At 38.2% G+C, this 23,452-nt stretch overlaps 1 protein-coding gene across 1 annotated transcript in view; it reads right to left on the reverse strand.

The window, feature by feature from the left end:
• Nucleotides 1-4,517: 4,517 nt before the first annotated feature.
• Nucleotides 4,518-23,452, reverse strand: part of LOC131970187 (protein jagged-1b) — a 68,209-nt gene continuing 49,274 nt past the window's right edge. Inside the window, exons 5-14 of the mRNA XM_059331513.1 lie at nucleotides 22,641-22,701; nucleotides 21,172-21,302; nucleotides 18,606-18,725; nucleotides 18,035-18,148; nucleotides 14,955-15,068; nucleotides 10,280-10,393; nucleotides 8,969-9,015; nucleotides 8,052-8,228; nucleotides 6,880-7,030; nucleotides 4,518-5,834 (exon numbers count right to left, since the gene is read on the reverse strand). Of these exons, the coding sequence (XP_059187496.1) occupies nucleotides 5,395-5,834; nucleotides 6,880-7,030; nucleotides 8,052-8,228; nucleotides 8,969-9,015; nucleotides 10,280-10,393; nucleotides 14,955-15,068; nucleotides 18,035-18,148; nucleotides 18,606-18,725; nucleotides 21,172-21,302; nucleotides 22,641-22,701 (1,469 nt within the window). The 3' untranslated portion in view covers nucleotides 4,518-5,394. The remainder of the gene's footprint in view (nucleotides 5,835-6,879; nucleotides 7,031-8,051; nucleotides 8,229-8,968; nucleotides 9,016-10,279; nucleotides 10,394-14,954; nucleotides 15,069-18,034; nucleotides 18,149-18,605; nucleotides 18,726-21,171; nucleotides 21,303-22,640; nucleotides 22,702-23,452) is intronic.

Here is a 23,452-nt window from a genome sequence, read left to right on the forward strand (position 1 = left end):
GGATGTAACAAAGGATGCTACTGGCAGAGTAATAACACTGTGTGTAAATGATGTAACTTAAGATAAATAAATTACTTAGGCAAGTCACACAAGCCTGTCAGAAAGATGACATGACAAGTATCATGAGCATTAATGTTACTTCAAAGTGTCATTAATGTTCATGAAACATCCCATGTCACTCTTATGTAGACACCTTCAAAATAAAGTGTTACCATATCTTGCTTAAGTCACAAAGGCATGTTCAAAAAATTGCCTAAGTCACATTTTATTTTTATTTAGGCATAATAAATCCGCTTAAGTCACACACTTGACATAGGACATTATCTTAAAGGGGTAAAATCATGATCTGATCAACTGAGGATGTAGGCGGTTTTACCATAGGTGGCCGGTGTCATGAGGAGATGATTTAGGCAAAAAAAACACAATTTTGACAAAAAATGACTTATTTTTAAATTTTTAAAGTTATTTTAACCGTGTGACGATTTGTATACACATGTATATGTATTATAAGCACACAATTCTTGATTTAGTGCAAAACACAACACAAGTTGTTGTTACTTGTTATAAAGTTTAATGAAATCGTTTAAACCTGCAACTTAATGTCAAAACCATTGATGTAAAGTCATTAATTATTTACTCCAGTACTGTATTAAGTAGGTCAACAGGGTTGGAACAGTTAACTTTAAAATGTAATCAGTGAGCCTACTAAATACAACTTAGATGGCATTTTTCTTTATTTCTTAATGAAATATATTACAAAAAATGTTGTTGACTTCAAAATCAAACATGTAGAACATATTGCACCATTAAAAAACTGTTTAAAATGTTTCAGCATTAATAGTTGGTCAAATCTAATTACCCTTACGAAAACCCTTAACTGCTCTCTCTAAAGACATCTCTTTAAAGAAAAGAAGAAAAAACATCTTTTAAAGTTTAACATTTGGGGGATAAAAATGTGCATAAAAATTCTTAACACAGTAAAAGCTGTTACAATTTGATTAGTTTTTTGTTTCATAGAGTGTTCAACTGAATCAATGGATTGTTTAAACTCATTGCTAAAGGCATTAAAGTGGGGTTTTTTAACCTTTAAATTTACACTTGGAGTTTGGCTGTTATAATAGTACTAATACAATTAATTGTGTCGACATGAGTATTTTCTGTGTATTGTCTTCCAGGAGACCAAACACCTGTAAGGTAGGACCAGTGATTACCTACATTACGTTACACAAAAAAGTGGTTATGAAGTTTGTGTACCTGCTATGACCACAAGGTGTCCCTGTAAGACAGGAGAGATGCTCCTAACTTTGAAGTCAACTTTACTTTTGATGATCCTGGTGATATAAAGTAAAAAAATAAATCCTATTTTCTGAAGAAACACTTGTTGTGCCAACTCAGAAACTACATGAATGTTGCTAAACAGATCATTTTGTGCAACAGATCTCGTTTAAATGTTTGGATCCCCAATGACAAGTCAATCATTACTTAAACCCCAGATTACCCTGTATTTGTACAATTACTCACTGGCTGTCAGGAAAGTCAAAATTAAAAGTATTTATTTTACAGTTTTATATTATTATAGAATATTATATTATTCTCTTTTTATCATTAACAAAAAAATGCAAGAGAATTTTAAATATTGTTGTTTGTCAATGTGGAGCTAATTTCAGATATTATTTATACTACTGGGCAGGTTTGATATGTTTCTTCTTGAAAATATCTTTTTTTAAGTATTCTCTTGAATTGGTCTTCAGTTTTACTTTTGACAGCTTGTGTTTTTGAGTTTTAGTAGATCAAAGCTTTTTTTTAAATTATTATTAGGGCCACGGGACAATCGCACCGAGCACTGGCCCCTTCAGCAATAGCTGTATAACTATTGCATAATAGTTATATTAATAGTAATAATAACAATATTGTATAACTATTGTTATACTGTGGATTTTTTCTTTTTCCTCTTCCGGACACAATTTCGTCCTGCTACTAGTCCTGAAATTATATATCAAAACATGCGGTTTGATCGGGATCGGTGTGCTATTACTTTTCTCTATGGAATATGAATTTTGAACTGCCCAAAATTTTGCATTGAAGTGAATGGGACGGCCGGAAAAAAATGAGCGAAAAAGAACAATAATTGGAGATTTTCAAACGTCTACTTCTCCGGCATAATTTCACCTAGAGACTCCATTTAAACTTTAAACAGTAGACACAAGTCTTGTGTATCGGTGTATTAATCCACGTTTCGATAGGTCATATAGTTTTTTATCAATCCCTGTTCAATGACCATGATCATTTTTGGAGAAATTCTGAGATTATAATGGGTGTGTATTGCACGGAATGTTCGTGTCATCATGACATCATCGCCAGAGTGTAGAGGGAGAGAATAAATTGTCAAAAAATAAATTTGAAAACTGCGCTCCAGGCCGCAAATTCCACTCTACAGAAATAATTTATACATAGAAACGTAGGAAAATTAGTCTTCTCCCTCACAATCCTCTGGTAAAGCTGTCAGAGTTATAGTTTGGGCGTAGGACGCACAGATGATCCACCAACACCACCAACAGCCTCATTGGCTCCCATATTAAAAACACAGGAAGGTTTCTGTAGAAAAGCATATTTAACAGTTTTTCAGATCACTCTAACAAAGCTATTTCTTAATTTTTCTTCACAAAAAACATATGTAGCTGTTCAGGAAGAACTCAGGATGATCAAAGTGAGGATTAATGATAGGTATTATGGTTTTGCCAAAAATGCTGTGTCGTAACATTCTACAGCTGCAGTTAATTCTGTTGATTGCTTTGATCTGATTGCCTTTGATCCTTTGATGTGATTACAGTTACAGATACACGCACGCACGCATGCATGCACACACACACACACACACACACACACATTTTGAGGTTAAAGGTCATAGGTTGCTGTATAAATAAATACTTGTAAAGGAATGCTTGTTGTAGGTGTGCTCCTTGTATATTATATAGTATCATAACATTACTAGTATTAATTGTTTGAAATCTCTGAAGAATCTCATCATAGTGTACACACACCGGCAGTAGCCCCCCGTGGCCCTTTCACTATTTACCCAGAGGACATTTTCGAGTTGTATAAATTGTACTTATCTTTCTATTATTTATCTGGTCATTTCTATGTTTATGCCTTTGTAAAACACTTTGTAACTTGTTTTTACTGTATAAATAAAGTTATTATTGTTATTATTATTAGACTTATAGTACAGCAAGTGTTAAATAAATATGGTGCAGTAAAAAATATATTTCCCTCTGAAATTTAGTTGAGTCGAGAGAAGTTTAAAATAAAAATGGCCATTCGCACATGTCAAAGGTCACATTTGTCTCATCCATTTGTACATTAACTGTCGCTGTTGTGACGCTACAGCCACTTTGGACTGCCCAGACACACAGAACCCTTCCTTTCACACACTTTCACATTTTACAGCAAATTAACTTCAGCATAGATGAACTGGAGTGGAGCTTAATGTGTTGCACTTGTTGAAAAAAAAGAAGATATTCAGGAAGTTTCCAACAACAGACAAGTTTCTCACAGCCAATCTGTCGTTCTTGAGGAAGACCGGGGTCAGTCAGGTGGTTTTCCATTTTTTCCTGGCACAGTCTGCATCATTGTTTGTGAATATGTGTCAGAGAGAGGGAAACAGAGAGAGAGAGAGAGAGAGAGAGAGAGAGAGAGAGAGAGAGAGAGACAGAGAGAGAGAGAGAGAGAGAGAGAGAGAGAGAGAGAGAGATACAGTGACCCACTGACCTAGTGGTAGTGGCTGTGATCATGAAACATCCTCCCCTGGGCCTCTGACAATAATTTCAACAGGACAGCTTGTCATAGCATCTGAAAACTGCACACACTAACATATTAAAAGTGTAAGACGCACTTTATGCTCTCTTGCAAAGCCTGTATTTATTATTAATCATATAACCTTTTAAAAATCTATTCAATCCATCTATTTATTTTTAGTTATTGTTTCCCTTTTGACATGTGCTGCTGATTTCCTGTGTCCCGAATACCTTGTTCTTATTATGTGAACTTAACTCTACATTACAGTTTCAGCCTTTAAACTTTGATTAAGTTGCTTTGAAGTAAAAAAAAAAAAAAAAATCCCACTCCACATGTTTTTGTTTCAACACTGTATTTAATTTGTGTGATGCTCACAGTGAGAGGGATGTTCAAAACCTCAAACTGCCTGTTTTCATGCCTTCTGCAGCATCATTGACACAATTTAAAAATAAAAAATTTGATTGGAAAAGATTGGACAGTGACAACAGTCTGCATATGATTTGAGCTCGTAATTTACTTGTAATAAGTCTACAGCAAAAGAAAACTTCTAAAGACCAGATATGTATGCAGCTTGGTCTTGTTTTACACATATATAAAAGTAGAGGATTATTTACGCTCTTGCACAGTCAATATTTAATATTCTGTGTGGTAGCACTGACAACTCCCTCTGGCAGCAGCTGTAATTCAGGCGATGAATGATTATACGCAATAAAAACGTAAAATAGAGTTGGTAAATGCACTTTTATTACAATCCACATGTGCTGGTTGCTCCAAATGGAAAGCGAAATGGGACAAACAGAGCAAAGTAATACAGTGATACTTTCAGACCAAACCACAGTACAAAAAGGGCATCAATATGTACAATATATTCATGTACAAAAAAGCTATTTTACACGCAGGTATGAAAAAAATCATACATCTTTGACAAACTGTAGTGTTACAGAGACAATGCAGGCAACAGTGTATAGTTTTAAAACAGTTTTCAAAAGGCTTAAAAGCCTTTGGAGCAGGAGTATGCACCCTCTTTGTTTTCTTTCTTTTTTTTTTTTAAAGTTAACTGTCTTTCCCCCCCCCCACATACACTCATAATATACATTCTCCCTTCCACTCTCACACACACTTACATAGAAACACACACCGAGTGTTAAATAAGCATCCATTCATTGATCTCTCTCTCTGTCAGAGTTCAGTCTGAAACAGAAATGGAGGTCTGAACACCAATCAGATGGCTTTTGGGACCAGGAGAGAGGATGATCCTCTGTTTTCCTCGTGACGGTATCTCAGGCACTCCAAGGCGAATCTCTAAATCTCCAGATTAAATCAAGAGTCTGATGAGTCTTTCAGTCAAACATGCGGCTGCTTCTCATAGTGAATAAGGTCAAAGACGAGGACAGAGCAGGACTTTGACCCTAGCGGTTAGCAGCCTTCACTCCTCAGGTGTTCTGAGCACATAAAAGTCTTAAGGTCGCCCCATTTTCATGACTGCAACAGTGACACAGTGCAGGAAACTGGAACCAGGTCCCTGCGAGCGCGAGAGTGCGAAGAACGCAGAATGAAATAAACTAAAAAAAGCTCCTCAGAGGTCCAGAAGCTCAGCGGTCAGGCCTCCAGCTCCTGGCTGTCTGTGTAGTGGAAGCGGTTCAACTTCTCCCTCTCCCGGTTTGAGATGTCCAGTTTGGGGGCGTGGGCTGGCTTCAGCGCCGGAGACGGGTGTGACGGTGCAGGCGAGGGCGGCAGGGTCAGCTCGATCTCCTCGTAGCAGCGTGAGACGGGAGCGGGAGGGGCTGGAGGGTTGGCGAGCGGCGTGGCGGGGGGCAGGAGCGGCACGGGACGCTCCACGTTTCTGATCAGGTTGACAAACTCCCTCTGGTTGTTGATGCCTTCTTCCTGTGGGACGGCCTGCTGCTTTTTCCGCTTCCGATGGAGGTGAGACAGGATGAAGGCGCAGGTGGCACAGCCGCAGACCGTCACCAAGGCAACGACGCCCACCAGGATGATGTAGAAGCTGATGCCGCCGTGTGTCGTGTCAGACATGGCGCCTACAGACACGAAGAGGTTAGACCAAGGTTATTATACACTCAAAAAAATGATTCAAGCCCTTCTTAGATGTGACACATTAATGTATTGTTTATCCAATGAAAATATATCAATTAAAATCAAATCAAAAGTAGTTTAAGAACCTAAAATGTATTAATTTACTCTCCTGTCCTTCCCTTCAACCCAAAAAGAATGACTTTCAGTTTTCCAATTCTATGTTTTTAGGTTGAATGAACACAATTTCTTTATTTTAGCTCTCCTCGACATAAATGAGTTGAGGTAACTCAATTTAAATACAATACATACATGTTTTTAATTTGAGTTCGACCAAATGTAAAAAAAAAGTGAGCTACATAAACTCAAATACATTATATTGCATCGATGCACTTGTTTTGAGTTTGGGGCTACATATATTTGTTGGATGGAAATTCTGCCCACAATTTAATTGAGTTCATCCAATGAGTTCTTTTTTTGAGTGTAGTTAACAAAAACTAACAAAATAACAAAAACTAGAATTGAAAAAACATTTTCGTTAACTGAAATAAAAATAAAAATGAGAGTTTTTGAAAAAACGATAACTAACTGAAACTGTATTGTGTGGTTACAAAACTAACTAAAATTATAGTGAAAATGTCCTTCGTTTTCGTCTTTGTCAACTTTTTTCATACTTTAACCTTTTTGGTTGATATGAAATCTATTTCATCTATCTGGTTTTATGACTTAATAAACTTATTGGGGCTGAGATGGATCAGACAAAGGAAATAAAGGAAACATTTATTGTGACCTTATTGAATCTCGCATCCAACAAATACCCCATTACAAAAAAACTAAAACTAACACTAAAACTAATAAAAACTAAACTAAAACTAAAGATTTTCTCAAAAATAAAAACTAATAAAAACTAGCAAACTCACTCTAAAAACTAATTAAAACTAACTGAATTTGAAAACACAACAAAATTAAAACTAAAACTATTATAACCTTGGGTTAGACCGGACTTTATTCACATTTTGTACTCTTTAAGACACACGCTTGTCACTTTCTTACCTGGACAGTGTGGACCAATGCAGGGATTTTTGAGGCTCATGCACTCGTTACCATAGTAACCCTCGGGACATGCACACATGTATCTGCCCTCGGCGCTGTGACAGGCGACCCCCTGCTGGCACGGGTTGGGGTTGCAAAGATCCAACGCTATCTGAAATCATGCAAAAACAAAACAGTTGTCACGTCTGTCACCAAAGCAAAATGTTTCCCTGAATATGAAGCAGATTTTAACTCAACCTTTGAAATGTTGCAATACAGAAAAGTGATTCAGAGCGAATAACTAGGCTGCAGTGTAGTTTCATCAGAAGAAGGAAGCAAATCTTGTACTTTTTACTCCACTACATTTAGCTGACGGCTTTAGTTACTTTTCAGGTCAAGATTAAAATGAAAAACATATTAAAATGATGGTGTACTTTTTATACACTAAACCACAAAACAGAAGTAGTTAAAATGAATCCTACCTCAACAACAGTTAAACGCTACTCATCAAAAATAATAATCTAATTATATATTTAGAATATATACGACAATCTGAGTGGGTCCATTCTGCATAATGAGTACTTTTACTTTTGATACTTTAAGTACATTTTAATGCTGATACTTTTGTACTCTAACTAATACAGGACCTTTACTTGTCGTGGAGTAATTTTACAGTGTCGTATTAGTACTTAGTACTAGCGATCTGAAAACTTCTTCCACCACTGCCTACAACAAAGAATGTAGAGAGGTCTTCAGAAATTTGGTTAAACGGGGAGAGTTTTGATTGTACTTTCATGTCAAGTGGTAAAAGATAATTAAACACGGAGCTGACGATGGAAGTAAGGAGTGAGCCATCTTACTTCCTCCACATCTTTATTAAGAGTATTACATGTGCAGAACCAAACGGGTACTCACGAGAAAAATAGAGTAGATAAAGACAGTTTATGAGCTGAAGTGATCATTTCAATTATCCTGGAAACAGAAGTTCAGTTGGGTGGCGCAAGAGGACAAGACACCAGTTGACAAGTCAAGCTCAAACATGAAAATGATCTTTGGTCTTTGTTGTTAAATGATAAACTCATTGTTTAGGGGCGAGTTAAAATTGACTTTGAGCAAGTAGACTTTCATCCGTTGACTTTCATCAATGAAGCACTAAGCCAGCCTTAAGCTAACATCTCTGACGGTATTCTGACCTCACAGAAGATTCCCGAGTATCCTGCTGGACAGCTGCAGGTGAAGGTCCTCCCTTCCTTCTCCACACACTGACCTCCATGCTGGCAGGGGGCGCTGTCACAGGCTCTCTCAACATTTTGGCAATATTTCCCCAAGAAACCAGGTGGACAGAAGCATCTGGACCCTGACATCTGGTCCTGTGTGAGACAGGATTTATATGTATGTAAAACACAGAGCATCGATTAACCCTTTATCGGGTGAAGAACTATATTTGGTAACTTCAGTGGATATCAGAATGAGGTCCCCATGTCTCTCTGTGAGGTCGTAGCACCACATGGATTTCTTCCAGCTAATCAGCAAAGATCAGGCTACGGTACTAGATTAAAGTGGCAAATCTGCGCGAAAAAAGGTGCAGATTTATGAGAAAAAAGTGAAAAAAACAACTTTTTTCTCACAGATTCACCACTTTAAATCTCATAAATCTGTACATTTTTTTCTCGTCGATTTGCCACTTTAATCTCTTCAACTTTTTTACCATTAATTTGAGATTTTTTCCTCACAAATTTGTAACTTTTTTTTACCATTAATTTGAGGGTTTTTTTGCTCATAAATATGTAACTTTTTTCTCAAAATATTACCCCCCTGTATGTAATATCCTCCAATATTCTCTAGGGTTGAAATTTGGAATTTGCAAGTATTTCAATGAGTGCTCTATTAGGGTTAAGTGCGTGGGAAAGGATCATGATGAAATTAATAAAACTTTGTTTCTCAAGTTGTGTGAGAATTTTTTAAGAACAGATAATGGAGGGACAGAAAGAAAGCACTAGAGTGAACATAAGAGAGTGAGAGGAAGAGGATGAAGCAGGTCAGTACAGTGACTGATATGCAGACACAACAGTCAAATGAGACAGAGAGAGAAAGGCAGCAGGACTCTCACCTCACAACGTCCGCCGTTCAAACACAAATCCTGACAGCTGCTGTTTCCTAGAAGTCAGAGAAACACAGACATGCTATATTAATCTGTCACACAGAGATATCTCATGTATGGAAGCCCTGACAGGCAGTGAGATCAAATAAATCTAGTAATACATTTCTGATATATAACAATCAACGTGTTGTTCAGCTGCATTAAGAAATACTTTGATGCTGACACTCTTGTGTGTTTATATCAGTAAGGTTTTGAATGCAGACTTTTACTTGTAGTGGAGTAATTCTACAGTGCGGTATTAGTTATTCAACCTGGTCTCACAGGAATCTGTGAAATAGCCACGGATTCGCTTAACTCAAAATCCGTGGAATAGCCACGGAATCACTCAAATTGTTAATGACAGTCATATCCCGTGGCTATTCCAACATACAAAGTGATTATGTACATTCACTGAGTGAATATTTAGAAAATAAAACATATATTTCTTGCTAGAAATGTGATCAAAATCCATTTTCATGCAGAAACTAAGTCAAAATATTGATTTTTTCACTAAAAATGAGAGAACTGTCCGCCATGTTTTTTGTTCTGACCGCCGGGACCTTGAAAGTCACGTGACTTGGAACAAACCAATAGGAACAAATATCCATGGAATAGCCACGGGATATGACTGGCATTAACTTGCATTGTAGCCAAATCCGTGTAGTAGCGGGGCTAGTTGGTAGATTAGTAGATTAGACTTTTCCCAAATCCTGTCGGAAGCAAGGCTAAAACATCCTTTTTTGTGGTGAAACAGGAGTCTGCTGCAGCCATGTTGGATCCGTAAGAAAACTACAAAACTACAAGCTTCCGTCTACCGAGTAGTACGCGTCATCGTCTTGCCGTCCCTCCCCGCTCTGTGATTGGATCCTAAAACAGGGCTAACAAACGGCCCTGGCGCCAGACTGGATGGAGGTTCGAAATGAAATTTGAGCGCGCAAGACAGTATGGGTAAACCCAGGCTAGTTGCATTATGCAACCAGATTGCAAGTTTATAAAGTGAGACCTCATCACAGAGGAGTTACAAGAGATAATAGATCACAGACTTCACAGACTTGTTTTGGTTCGTGTTACATGTTTAGTGTGTTTGCAGTGATACTGTGTGACAGATGATTGATGGAACTGGAGCTGGGAGTAAAATGATCTGCAGCCCACAGCAGCTCTGCTCTGCTCTGAACTGCTGCTGTTTAAACACAATCCACGAGGCTCTTCATCTTTCACTCCCTGCTACAGGACAATCACTCCTCCCTTCTTTTATCCCTCTCCTTTATCTTTGATACTCACTGATGTCACAGTTCAGCCCCGTCCATCCGGGGAGGCAGTCACACAGGTATCCGCCGATCAGGTTGCGACAAGAGCGGGCGTGGACGCAGATACTCATTTCACACTCGTTGGTGTCTAAAGGGAGAAAAAAGGTTCTATTAAATCTGCAGATTTGATGAACAACATTTAATTTCAACTTTAGACTTTACATCTTGAGTCTCTGATAGATGTAAACCAGTGACACACACTGCAGAGTTATAATAGTTTAGTGTTTTAAATTATACCATGCACTGTAAGAAATGTATTCTGTAGTCATTTTATTTTACTTAATATATTTGATAAAATGTATTAAATATAAATGTGTCCTTGATTTTGAGGCAGTTGTTTAAGTAACTTTAATATAAAAATGTTTGAGATACCATCTACTTATTTTGATCACATTAAATATAATCTTTATGTGAATGTAATTCTAAATCAAGAGAATTTTGAATGAATCCAACACAATAGAATTAGTCCGTTTTTAATTCACAGGCACTTCCTGTTAAGTTGTTATTAACTCAACTTGTAACGTAATTAGATTTTATTAAAAATATTGCGTGCAATCTGTTGCCTCAATTTTATTGAGTAGCTATTGTTTATCTTTTTTTACAGTGTGGTCCGGGTGAATACTCAGTTCTGATTGGCTGCTGGCCACGACTACTACTACGACCTCCAGTTTAACTGTTTTTTCTTATAAAATTTAATTAATCTGCTGGCTGCTAGTAACATAGTCAAAGCCTCTTTTTATGTGTATATATGTTATTATTTGAATTAAGTAATGACAAAGCATGTAATTAATTAGATTACTTTTTTAATTGTGTGACAGCCTTAATTTATGCTGCAAAAATCTGAAAAGTGGAGTTTATTTGTGAACATTATCACAATGTTTCAAGTATCAAAAACATTTGTTCATTATAGAGCATATAGATATAATATTCTAAAAAATCTGATTATTATAGGCCTACTACAAAATATATCAACAATATAAATAACAAAAATTGAAAAAAAAAAGGAAAAATATATGCATTTTACCACAATATATTACCAATAATTAAGAAAAAAAGGAATAATAAATAAATAAGTAAAAAATATGTCCATTGTAATACAATATTAAATAGAAAAAATAAAATGTAAAATAATTTAATAGAAATATGTCACAAACATTAGATAAAGTTGTTTTGTGATTAAAAAAAATAATATTTTTGCTGAGGGAACCTGAGGGTGATGCTGACCTCAAGCCTGGCCTTCAAAATGCATCATCCCTGCAACACTCGTTACACAATGTATTAATATTTATAGTTTGTTGTTCTGGCAGTTATACTACAGTACATTAAATTACATGACAAACAAAATGCCTCTATTGGCCCAATTCATTTATAAAGCAGTGTAATCTTGTTGCAGACCTCACAAACATCAGAACGCTCATTAAACCTCTCACTGAAATGAGATAAAACATCCCATAAAACTAGTGAATCTAATCCTGGATGTCCCCTGCTGGGCACAACCATCTTCCGCCACCTGTTAAATTCAATTTTGAAGTGGATGCTAAAATTGAACCGTGAAGTGGGGAATTGTTGGATGCACACCAGCACTTGTAGACAGAGTGCTCTCCTTTATCAAATATTATGTTTACAAATGCACAGTACATCGAAAAAAAAGCAATGCCTCGCAGCATCTTCTCACATGTTCCCTGTCTATGCACAGACCCCCCCGAGCTGCACCACTGCTACTCCTGTTAAAGTGTGTGTGTGTGTGTGTGTGTGTGTGTGTGTGTGTGTTCCACCCTCTGTCGTACTGGGAGTGTAAAAAGCCAGGAACCCCCGAGGGCTTGGCTCTGATAGATAGGAGAAGGAGGATTAGAAAGAAATGCTGAATGAATAAAAAGGAAGTAGTCATTCAGCTATAGGTAATCTAAACCTGTTACAGTCAGTGAGAGGCCTATTAGGCTTTAGTACCAGTGTGTGTGTGTGTGTGCATGTGTGCGTGTGTGTGTGTCCTGCAGATTGTGTGTGCTACGGGAGAAAATGTGTGGACAGAAGTCAGATAGTGAGAGTAAAACTGATAGAAAGTATAATTGCCTTTCCCCATTTGAGGCACTACTGATGCTCTGCCTTTCGGCTCAGGCTATAAAGAGTTTTATCACTTGTGTTGGAACGCTGGACGTGTGTGTGCGTGTGTGTGTGTGTGTGTGTGTGTGTGTGTGTGTGTGTGTGTGTGTGTGTGTGTGTGTGTGTGTGTGTGTGTGTGTGTGTGTGCATGCTATAACATGAGCTACTGACCTGTGATGTGGAACTACGGGGGATTATCAAGTGTCAGAGTGACATATCACTGTAACACCGAGGACTAGAGAGGCTGTCATCCTGAAATATGTCTCACTTTCAACTTCATAACCCGCAAGCCTCTGTATGTGTGTCTATAGTATGTCTTCTGTGTGTGTCTGTGTGTGTGTGTGTGTGTGTGACCTGATCTTATACAATATTCCCTGTGCTGTAGTCTCTAACACAACAACCCTCTGGGAGAGGACTCGTCAATATGAGCGAATGAAGCCCAAAGAGACGTGACAGTGCATTTAGAGAACCCTGATTCACAGTCAGGACGGCTGATGGGAGAATTAACATGCCGTCGGCTGTTTCTGCCTCTTTAATTTGTGCTTTAAAATGCATATTTCACTTCAAATGGAACAGATAATCACATATCGCTTGCTGAAAGGCAGCTTTTGAAACCAGCTGTGAATTACAGCTCAGATTGGTTCAGCTTGTTGGAGGATCAGTGCTGAATAGATTCCTTTGAGGATGATGCATATCAGATTTTCTCATTAATAGAATAAAACAACTGTAGTGACTAATTTTAATGATGAAAAATTATCACTGGCATAAAAACTCCAGTGTGCTAAATTTCTAAAGCGTGACACACAGGTTAAATCCCTTTGCACCAACTATAGAGCAACATTTAATATTTTATTGAGTAGTTGTACAGTATTAGTTGTAGTTCTGGCATTAATTGTCTTGGTTCTCAATCTATTAAAACAATATTTATAGCTCTATTTTGCTTTTAAGTTCCTTGCTTCACTCACATTACTTTAACTGACGGCTGGCTAAGATTATTGAAGCAGATATCACATTATGAATCAGAATAAACTGTATTTTCATATATCTATAGAATTAAATGTGATACAAAATGGCAAAATAAAAAATTGTGAAAGTGATTTAAGGAGGAGATAGCAGGTCAACAGTAAATGCCAAGTGGTGTAATTCATCTAAAGCTGGAAACCTGAAGATTCATTTGAGATGCGCTGAGTGCTACGTTTCTAGTCATAAATCTGCAATAATCATTGTGTTTTAGTTAGGCATATATACAAATGTTGACAGTTTAAACTGTATAAGGGCTTATAACATTATGAACTGTTGACATTATGGAGATTTCTGCAAAAAATGGATGAAGAATACTTTTGCTATGTAAACTGCTACACTGCAAAAAATTAAAAGTTGGGTGAACTCAAAATTTCAAGGCAACAAACTTCCATAAAATTTTAAGTTGGACAATTAAACTAAATATTTTAAGTTTTGTTTTTGAGTTTGCTCAACTCTGAATTCAGATTTTTGTCAATTCAACTGTAAGTTGTACTAACTTATAATTTTACATTGTAATAACTTTTAATCCTTACTTCTGCTAACTTCTGCAATGTGCTGAATTGGCACGATTGTAACGCCGCTATGAAATGTCAGCTAATGTTGCGACCACAATTTTGAGTTAGCATTGATACGCTAATGGCTACTCTTGTAGCTGTAACAAGCAGTGCCGCTAGCGTCAGTTAGCCGCTAGCGTCAGTTAGCCGCTAGCTTCCGCTAATAAATCTCACCGCTTTCCCGCATTTCACAACAAAGAAATAAGAGTTATCAGAACTATTGTCCCTTGTTGTGAACCCCAACTTAAAGATATAAGTAACAACAACTCACCAACTTGTTTTTGAGCAGACAACTGGCTTCCTTTGTTGTGCTAACTTACATTATTGCCCTAAATGACAATAATTTATATTTCCAAGTTTTGCCAACTTTTTTTGCAGTTTACGAAATCGCCTTATTGTCCTTATGCCGTTGAAAGCCATACGCCCTCTAAAGGCTCTGGGTCTGTGGTTGTACATTTTCTTGTGGCTGTGATTATTCTAGAGGTTGCACAGGTTGTTTTATATAGTGAGACTTACACTTAAAAAATGGAATGAATAGAATTGGACTCATTGAATCCACAAGACTATGCAGTATGCAGAGTATTCAAATCCAGTAGATTGGATACTACTGGATGACAATAGTGTGTTTTTTGTTTCAAACTGAATGGAATTAGCATGATTTGGACAAGTCTGTGAAGGGCAGTCTCTTGGGTAGCCACATAACCCATTTCATCCAAATATCCTGAGGTCAAAGGTCAAGGGACCCCATTTGAAAACTGCCATGTCAGCTTTTCCCTCCCTTTTCCCAAAGAAAGGGAAAAATATGCATATTTACTTTAATATAAAATAATTTTTCTATGGTACATGGGGTTTTCTGCTCTAGAAACACTGAGTTGAAAACTATATATTTACTACTGTTTGGCCTGTGACTCCTTATGTTTTCCTGTATATGGTTCACAATCAAAAAATGTATATAATGGGAGTAAAACTGACCCAGCTGGCAGGTCCTGCCGGTCCATCCAGGCGGGCAGAGGCACCGGTAACCTCCAGGAGCCTCCTGACATGTGGCTCCACGGCCGCAGGGGCTCCGATCACACTGCCTCACCGCTGGGAAAACAGAAAATATTGAACATGAACTACTGGTCTGTGTAATGGGAATGTGTGTGTGAATATCAAAGAGGCACTTTGTGCGTCACTGAGTCTGTGCGACGCCACCATGTGGACATGTGTGATCTGGACTGTAGCATTGGTATGCGGATGCTCTGGCGGCTCGTGTTTTCATTCTCCTTTCTGCTGCTCTGGTTTCTGTGCAAACAGAGATAAATACAATCATCTGCCGCACGTACATGGCTGTCGCCTCAAACCTTTCCCAGAGAGGAGGGAGGAACGAGGGATATTTAAATAAAAGAAAAAGAAAGCCAGGGGGTAAAATAGGAATAAAAAATTGGAGCTGCCATGGCTGGTTCCACTCCTCTGAAAAGGAATTTACAACAGATAATGAAATCGAGGGAAAGTGGGGAAAAGAGCACAAATAGACACCTCATTTCAGGGGTTAACCATGCAAGACTTCCTTTTACACATGGCAAATATGGCATCGTAAATCTTCCCATGCATGACTCTGTGGTATTCATATTTCGGTCAAGAGCTCTCTGTCTCTCTCATAACCTTTTTTTCATTTGCCTAACCCTGCAGAACAACCAGTTTCCATCCTCCTGACCCCGACTCCAACCCCGAGCAACAATAACCCCGCCAAAACTAGACGGAGGGTTCATAACAAACAAAGAAGCCTTTAATTAATATTGGTTATATATATAAATCTAAGTCTGAAAGCAGAGCTGTGTTGTGGTTATGGTTGTCATTCCCTGCGAGCCTGACAATCCTCACGCTGTGTATTCCCCAGAGAGACCCCCACAACACACACAGGCCCAGAGATAGACCGCCTCTCTGACCGTTAATCACGGCAACAACAAATAACAAGAGCAAAAATAAACGTCCCCTTTATTCCTTTGTTTGTGCCTCTCTCTCGTCTTATTCTCTGCAATAAAAGTGTTTACATGCCAGCTGACCTGCAGCACTGCTTATCCTGATGGAGGTGAGAGCAGAAGATGTGGAACGCTGCTTGTTTACACACGCAGCTCTGACAGACCGTAACCTGGATGATCCAATCTCACCTGTAGCCACACACACACACACACAACACGAGCTCAAACCTGCTGTATACATAAGTTTCACACACAGACACACACACACACATAGACGTCACGATGGCGCTCAAGATGAAACGTTGTAACAGTTCAGTTGTTACTTTGTGATCAAAAACATGCTTGACCTTTATTTGAGCTTCAGAAATGCAGGTGAGAGATCTAACAATGCAGGTCTCAACACTTTGAAACTACCATCAGAAATGTAGCTGCGTTGGGTTTCTCAGATCTTTTACGCTGATTTCAGAAACCGTGTTTCTTGTTTACACGATGGTTAAGAAGTTGATGCAGAAAACCAGCATGGATTGAAGTTGAGTGAATACACGCTGAGCTGGAGATAAACACTGCGAAAACTTTGCAAGTTAGTTTAGTGATGCAGAATAAAGGCTTAATTGGAAATCTGAAAATATATATCAGTGATCCTAAATGATATTCTATCAGTCTAGTGTGCCTGCAGAGTCAGAATAAACTCTGGGAGCAGATTACACGCATCGTTGTGGTTGTGAATTCCTGTCTCAGCTGGTATTCTCTCATTTATAGAAGCAGAGTCTTTGTAACAGTTAGACGGCCTATCTCTGCATATTTTCAGGAGAAACATCAGGCTACAGTACAGCAACTGATGAGGACAAACTCCAACAACAACATGTAATTCCTGCTGAGTGTGTATTGTTTTAATGTTTAGCAGTGGTCTCAGTTTACTCACAGAGCAAAAACAATCTGATAACATTACAGTCATTTGTCTTAAGATTTAGTTCCAAAACAAGTTTTTAATTTTTTTCCCATGACCACACATCACAAAGGAAGTGGATGTCGCTGCACAAAAGCTCACACGTGGGATTAAAGTCTAGTAATCACTTCTGTGTGTGTGTGTGTGTAACCCTTTATCAGGCAAAGAATTATATTTGGTAACTTCAGGTAATATTTCGAGAAAAAAGTTGCACATTTGCTAGATTAAAGTGGCAAATCTGCGCGAAAAAAGTCGCAGATTTACGAGAAAAAACTGGAGAAAAAGCAGCTTTTTTCCCCCCAGATTCACCACTTTAAATCTCATAAATCTTCAAAAAAAAATTCTCGTAGATTTGCCACTTTAATCTCGTAAATTTATACTTCGTATATTTGTTTTTTTGCACATTCTGGCTGTATGTAATATCCTCCAATATTCTCTAGGGTTGAAATTTGGAATTTGCAAGTATTTCAATGAGTGCCCTATTAAGGGTTAAAGTGGTGTGACAGCTGTTTGGTTTCACTTTTGTGACCGTTATTTAAATTCCAAATTTGGTAATGAAGTAATATTTTTTAACCAGCTTATAGACTACATGGAACACACAGGGTGAAGTATTTAAGATGTTGTAGTCCATCTCCAGAACCACTGCAGAGCCACGTCTATAACATCTGACATTGCATAATTACGTCGCCTCGTAAGTGCAGTTGGATTCTCTTTGCATGTCGTCGTCTTCTTAATAAATATTTCCCATCACATCTCGTCTTCACTTAATGACGAGGCCTTCGGCATTAAAACGGGCGACAAACAACCTTTAATTTACTGACATTAGAAGAAAAAAACACTGAACTCACAGTTACACCTCTGTTTACAATAAATCAATTGTGGAGTTGATTAAAGATGCTCCATCTCACCTTTTCCTTGCGATGTTAATACACACACACACACACACACACACACACACACACACACTAAGCTGAGGGGCTGGGCAGTGTGATTGGTAGTTATTGGATGAAAGCCAGTGAGTGACTCTAATCAATCTAACAGAGGAAGCTAAATTAGTCTGAACACAAACAACAATCAGTGGGCCATCTCGCCCTGTCTCCGGCTTAGTGTGTGTGTGTGTGTGTGTGTGTGTCATTGACAGTCACCATCAGCACAGGTGAGTCCGGTCCAGCCGTCGGTGCAGGTGCAGCTGAAGCCCGTCAGGTTTTCCACACAAGTGGCTCCGTTCATACACGGGGACGACAGACATGCATGCTCCACTGATGGGAGGAGAAAAAAAACACAGACAGGAACTAAAGAGGATGGAACTTAAAGGCCTTTCACACCCACACAATGTGAAATGATTTCTTATGTGAAGTTCTCTTTTGAAAGTATTTTTATTTTAAGTTCATAGAGGTAGTAAACTCCATGCAGCTTGTGTGCTGCCGTCTCCATCCTGGTGTTCAGGAGCATTGAGGGACTAAACTCAGTGTTGGAAATAATTGCAATAAATTGTAAAAGGAGGCTTCGACTGTGCTCCTGCTCAATCACACAGTTTAACCAGAACTACTTAGTAGGAGGTCCATTGTCATGAATGAATGGCCACCCTGCAGCCAGTCGTAATTATGCATTCACCCAGACAATGGATTTTTTTTCACATTTGTTATCTGCTGTTTCCACATACAGTCATTGAATAATTGGTTTTATTTTGGCTGTTTGGTGAAGCCAAAAACTCACCGATGTCACAGTTACGTCCTCTGAAACCTTCCTGGCACTCACAGTGGTACTCGTTCGGCTCCGTGTTTGTGCAGGTCCCACTGTTCTTACAGGGCTGGTGGGTGCCACAGTAGTTCAGATCTGAAACCATTTAAAAAAAAGTAGTGATTAAAAAATGATTTTATTTGTCAGTTCACAGCACAAACATAAAGTAAACGGGAACAAAAGATAAAGGAATGAGGAGGCAGATGGATCCAAGTTTACTTCAGTTTGACTTTGTCTCAGTAGAAGAGTTCACACACACACACACACACACACACACACATGCTGAAGTGTATCCAGGTTGGCTCAGTGTGCTGACTGTGCAGGCCAGTAGCTGCAGGCTCTGTTGTCTCCAGTGTTCTGGCTGATTACAGCGTTCTCTAATGATCTCCACGGTCTTTTTGTCTCACCACAGCTCTACAGGGACTTTGTGAATACACAGAAACAGCTTAGGACCCCACCTAGCTAAGAGTCCAGCCCCGCTCACATTCACCTTACCCAAGGCTATCGCCTTTCCTCGGCACAATACACTGTTCCCGTGGGCTCCCAACTCCCACAGAGAGGTGGGAGGTGGGCTGTTCTACTCTGGAGCTACAGTGTGGTGGGAAAAGTTAAAGTTAAAGCATGGAGGGTGAAGCCCTGAGGGAGCTGTTCCTTATCTCACGCAGAGGATCAGTACGACATGCATGGGAAGGTGTGTGAAGAGCCACGCCTGACAAACTAATATACTGAACACACAATGTTTCTCTCAAACACACAGACGCACCAAAGCGGAAACCAACGTCTGAAAAGTGAAGCCAATGTGGCAGTGCATCAAACCTGCATTTTTTTAATGGCCAGCAGGGGGCAAAAGAGTCAGATTGTATAGAAGTCTATGAGAAAATGACCCTACTTATTCAACATGGTCTCACAGAAATCCGTGAAATAGCCACGGATTTCGCTACAATGCAAGTTAATGATGAATCATATCCCGTGGCTATTCCAACATACAAAGTGATTATGTACATTCACTGAGTGAAGATTTAGAAAATAAAACATATATTTCTCGCTAGAAATGTGATCAAAATCCATTTTTATGCAGAAACTAAGTCAAAATATTGATTTTTCACTAAAAATGAGAGAACTGTCCGCCATGTTTTTTGTTCTGACCGCTGGGACCTTGAAAGTCACGTGACTTGGAACAAACCAATAGGAACAAATATCCATGGAATAGCCACGGGATATGACTGTCATTAACTTGCATTGTAGCCAAATCCGTGTCAGTTTCGCCGAAATTTGAGCGATTCCGTGGCTATTCCACGGATTTTGAGTTAAGCGAAATCCGTGGCTATTTCACGGATTTCTGTGAGACCAGGTTGACTTATTACTTGATTTATTATCTGTGTACATTTTGAGTTCATGGATTTTATGAATTATGAATAAATTCACTGTTTCAAGTGTTCTTCAGTACAGCATGGTGTTCATTTTGTAAATGATGGTTCCATTTAGAGTAAAATAGATGATAAACAGGGTATGCTATGGGCGGGGCTAACTTGTGATTGACAGGTCGATGTCCATGGCACACTTTGTGTTTTCATCTTAAAACTTTGACCATATCATTGTGTCATTGTGTGACGTTGGATCAGAAAAGTTAATTGTAACATTTTGGTTGCCTAAAAATGTCTTGTTCAGTGTTCAAACGTACTCAAAGACACTCAGAGAAGTCGGCAAGTTAGCGCTGGAATTAACTCTTCATCAGGCGAAGAACTATATTTGGTAACTTCAGCTGATATCCAAAATAAAAAAATAAAAATATTTTGAGAAAAAAGTTGCAAATTTAAGAGATTTAAAGTAGCAAATCTGCGTGGAAAAAGTCACAGATTTATGAGAAAGAAGTGGGAAAAAGCAACTTTTTTCTCCCAGATTCACCACTTTAAATCTCTTAAATCTGCGACTTTTTTTCTTGTAGATTTGCCACTTTTATCTCGTAAACTTTTTTTCTCAAAATATTATTTTCGTATGTTATTTTTTTACACATTCTGGCAGTATGTAATATTCTCCAATATTCTCTAGGGTTGAAATTTGGAATTTGCAAGAATTTCAATGAGTGTCCTATTAAGGGTTAAAGTGGTGAATCTGGGAGAAAAAAAGTTTCTTTAATCTAGTAAATTTGTAACTTTTTTCTCGAAATATTACCTGAAGTTACCAAATATAATTCTTTGCCTGATAAAGGGTTAATGTGATCAAAATAAGTAGATTCCATCTCAAACATTTTTATATTAAAGTTACTTCAACAACTGCCTCAAAATCAAGGTACGCATTTATATCTAATACATTTTATCGAATATATTAAGTAAAATGAAATGACTACAGAATAATTTATTACAGTGTACGTTTTTTTCGCCCAATAAAGGATTAACTTGTAACATTGCGTCCTCCTCCCCAGCTCCACCCTCGCATCAAAAAATGGTTCCATAAAACCAAGATGGTAATGGTCAAAATGCCAAGCCTGGCAAATATTTTAGCAACTGTTTCTCAAACGTTCAACTTTTTACACATGTCTTACCTTTGTCACACAGCAGTCCCCCCCATGCAACGTCACACACACACTGCCAGGGCTCAGTGCAGCTTCCATACACACATCCAGGGAACGTCACACACTGGTCACACAGAGGACCCTTCCAGCCGTAATGACACCTGAAGAGGAAGAGCAAAGACATGTTGGTTTGTGTCATATTCAGCGGATTGATAGTAACTGTCTGTTCCCTTAGAGCAGGGGTGTCAAACTCAAAAACGCAATGGGCCAAAATGTAAAACTTGAATAAAATCGCGGGCCAACATTGAACATATAAACCTTTTAATATATACCAAACATGTTTTGCTTTAACATTAAATATGGAACCAGCAACGCTTATAAACATACAATATATAACTAAATAGTGCAGACATGCAAAATCAAATTTCAAATAAAAAACACATCAATGTCATTAATTTATTTAATAAAAATTAAATAAAAATCGTATGCCTCTTTTCTATTTGCATCCTTCTGATTTAAATATCAAAATAAACTTTTTCAACAGGTTAATAAATTCTGCCTTTCTTTTCTCCATTTTTGGGAAGGGGTAGCTGGGAGACAGCTCTAGCTTGAGGTTGCTATGACGACTGTCACCGAGGAGCGTTTCTGGGTCCTGTCCTGATTGACGCGCCAAAACAACAGCAGGGCATTGTGGGATTTGTAGTATTAGCGGTAAATGCGGCGTATAATACCGGCGGGTCAGCTTTTATAGTACAATAATAAGATAATAATTTGATATGGCCATATTTGGCCCGCAGGCCAGAGTTTGACACCCCTGCCTTAGTCACTTTATATGCATACTGTAGCTGCTGTGGCTGATACATCAAAATAACTGCTGCTTATAAATTATGTGGAACTTATTTTCTTTAAATGACAACTTAAACTGTTGATGCTTTGGATATGTATATTACTTATTTCACTTATTCAAACTTGCTCTGGGTACATTTCTGCTACAGCAGAACTAGATTGGAAGAATGTGCATACTTACAGGACAACCAATGCATAATTACACAATTACATTTTATAGTAGCTCTGCTTGCAAAGAGAGTTAATCAGGAATGACCTAGCAGACTCTAAAAATGACCACAGTGATTTTTAGAGTGGAAATAGTCTGATGCAAACCTGCACCTGCCTTCTGACATATTTATATACAGTCTATGCTTCTGACACATGGAATTCAAATTCCAGCCATCAAATCCAGGCTCAGGTTCAAAAACAATATGATATAAATATTGCATTTTGGCTACCACAGAAAGGTTTGGTATCTTCTGTGAAAGTGCTTAAAATAAACTCTGGGAAATTACAGCAAGTTTCACATCACTGTCTTTAGTTTAAAATATCTCTCTGCCTCACACTGCATCCTGCACCATGTGGCATCATGTCTGCTGTGTAATTGCCTGTGGAAATGATTAAATCATCAATTGTTAAATCTGTTTTTTTTAAGTGTTCTTCACACTTACTTGCATTCCCCAGGTACAGTACAGGAGCCGTGGGTCTGATGACATCCCTGCTTACACACCGCTGTGAACAAAGCACACACACACACACACACACACACACACACACACACACACAGGGGAAAGCTGTCAGAGACTAGTAATCAGTGAAACTCTGAAAGGGAAGTGATGTTAAGTTGAGGTTAATGAAACATCTGGATTAATAACGATGCACAATACTGGATTTTTGCTGATATCTGATATGAACATTTATTCCACCTACAGAGCCATTTACATTGCTACTAAAAGCTTCCAGACGGAGAACCCAAGACTGAAAACTCCCTGAACCGATGGATGGATTACTGAACGAGTCTACTGCACACGCCCAAAGTGTCAAAATGTCACTAAAGGAGACGCAAAGACACTTTAATTAGCTACAAAGAGATGCAAAACAGTTGCAAAGAGACACAAAATACACTACCGGTCAAAGGTTTTAGAACACCCCAATTTTTCCAGTTTTTTATTGAAATTCAAGCAGTTCAAGTCAAATGAACAGCTTGAAAGGGTCCAAAGGTAAGTGGTGAACTGCCAGAGGTAAATAAAAAAAGGTAAGCTTAACCAAAACTGGAAAATAATGTACATTTCAGAATTATACAAGTAGGCCTTTTTCAGGGAACAAGAAATGGGTTAACAACTTAACTCTATGGAGTCTTGGGCTATTTTGTCCATTTTTTAAGTCATTTTGTGTCTTTTTTTTTGGTCATTTTGTGTCTTTTTTTGGTCATTTTGTGTCTTTTGGTATCTTTTTTTAGTCATTTTGTGTCTTTTTAAGGTCA

This window comes from Centropristis striata, chromosome 4 (genome assembly GCF_030273125.1).
Source record: "Centropristis striata isolate RG_2023a ecotype Rhode Island chromosome 4, C.striata_1.0, whole genome shotgun sequence".
Classification (NCBI taxonomy): Eukaryota; Metazoa; Chordata; class Actinopteri; order Perciformes; family Serranidae; genus Centropristis; species Centropristis striata.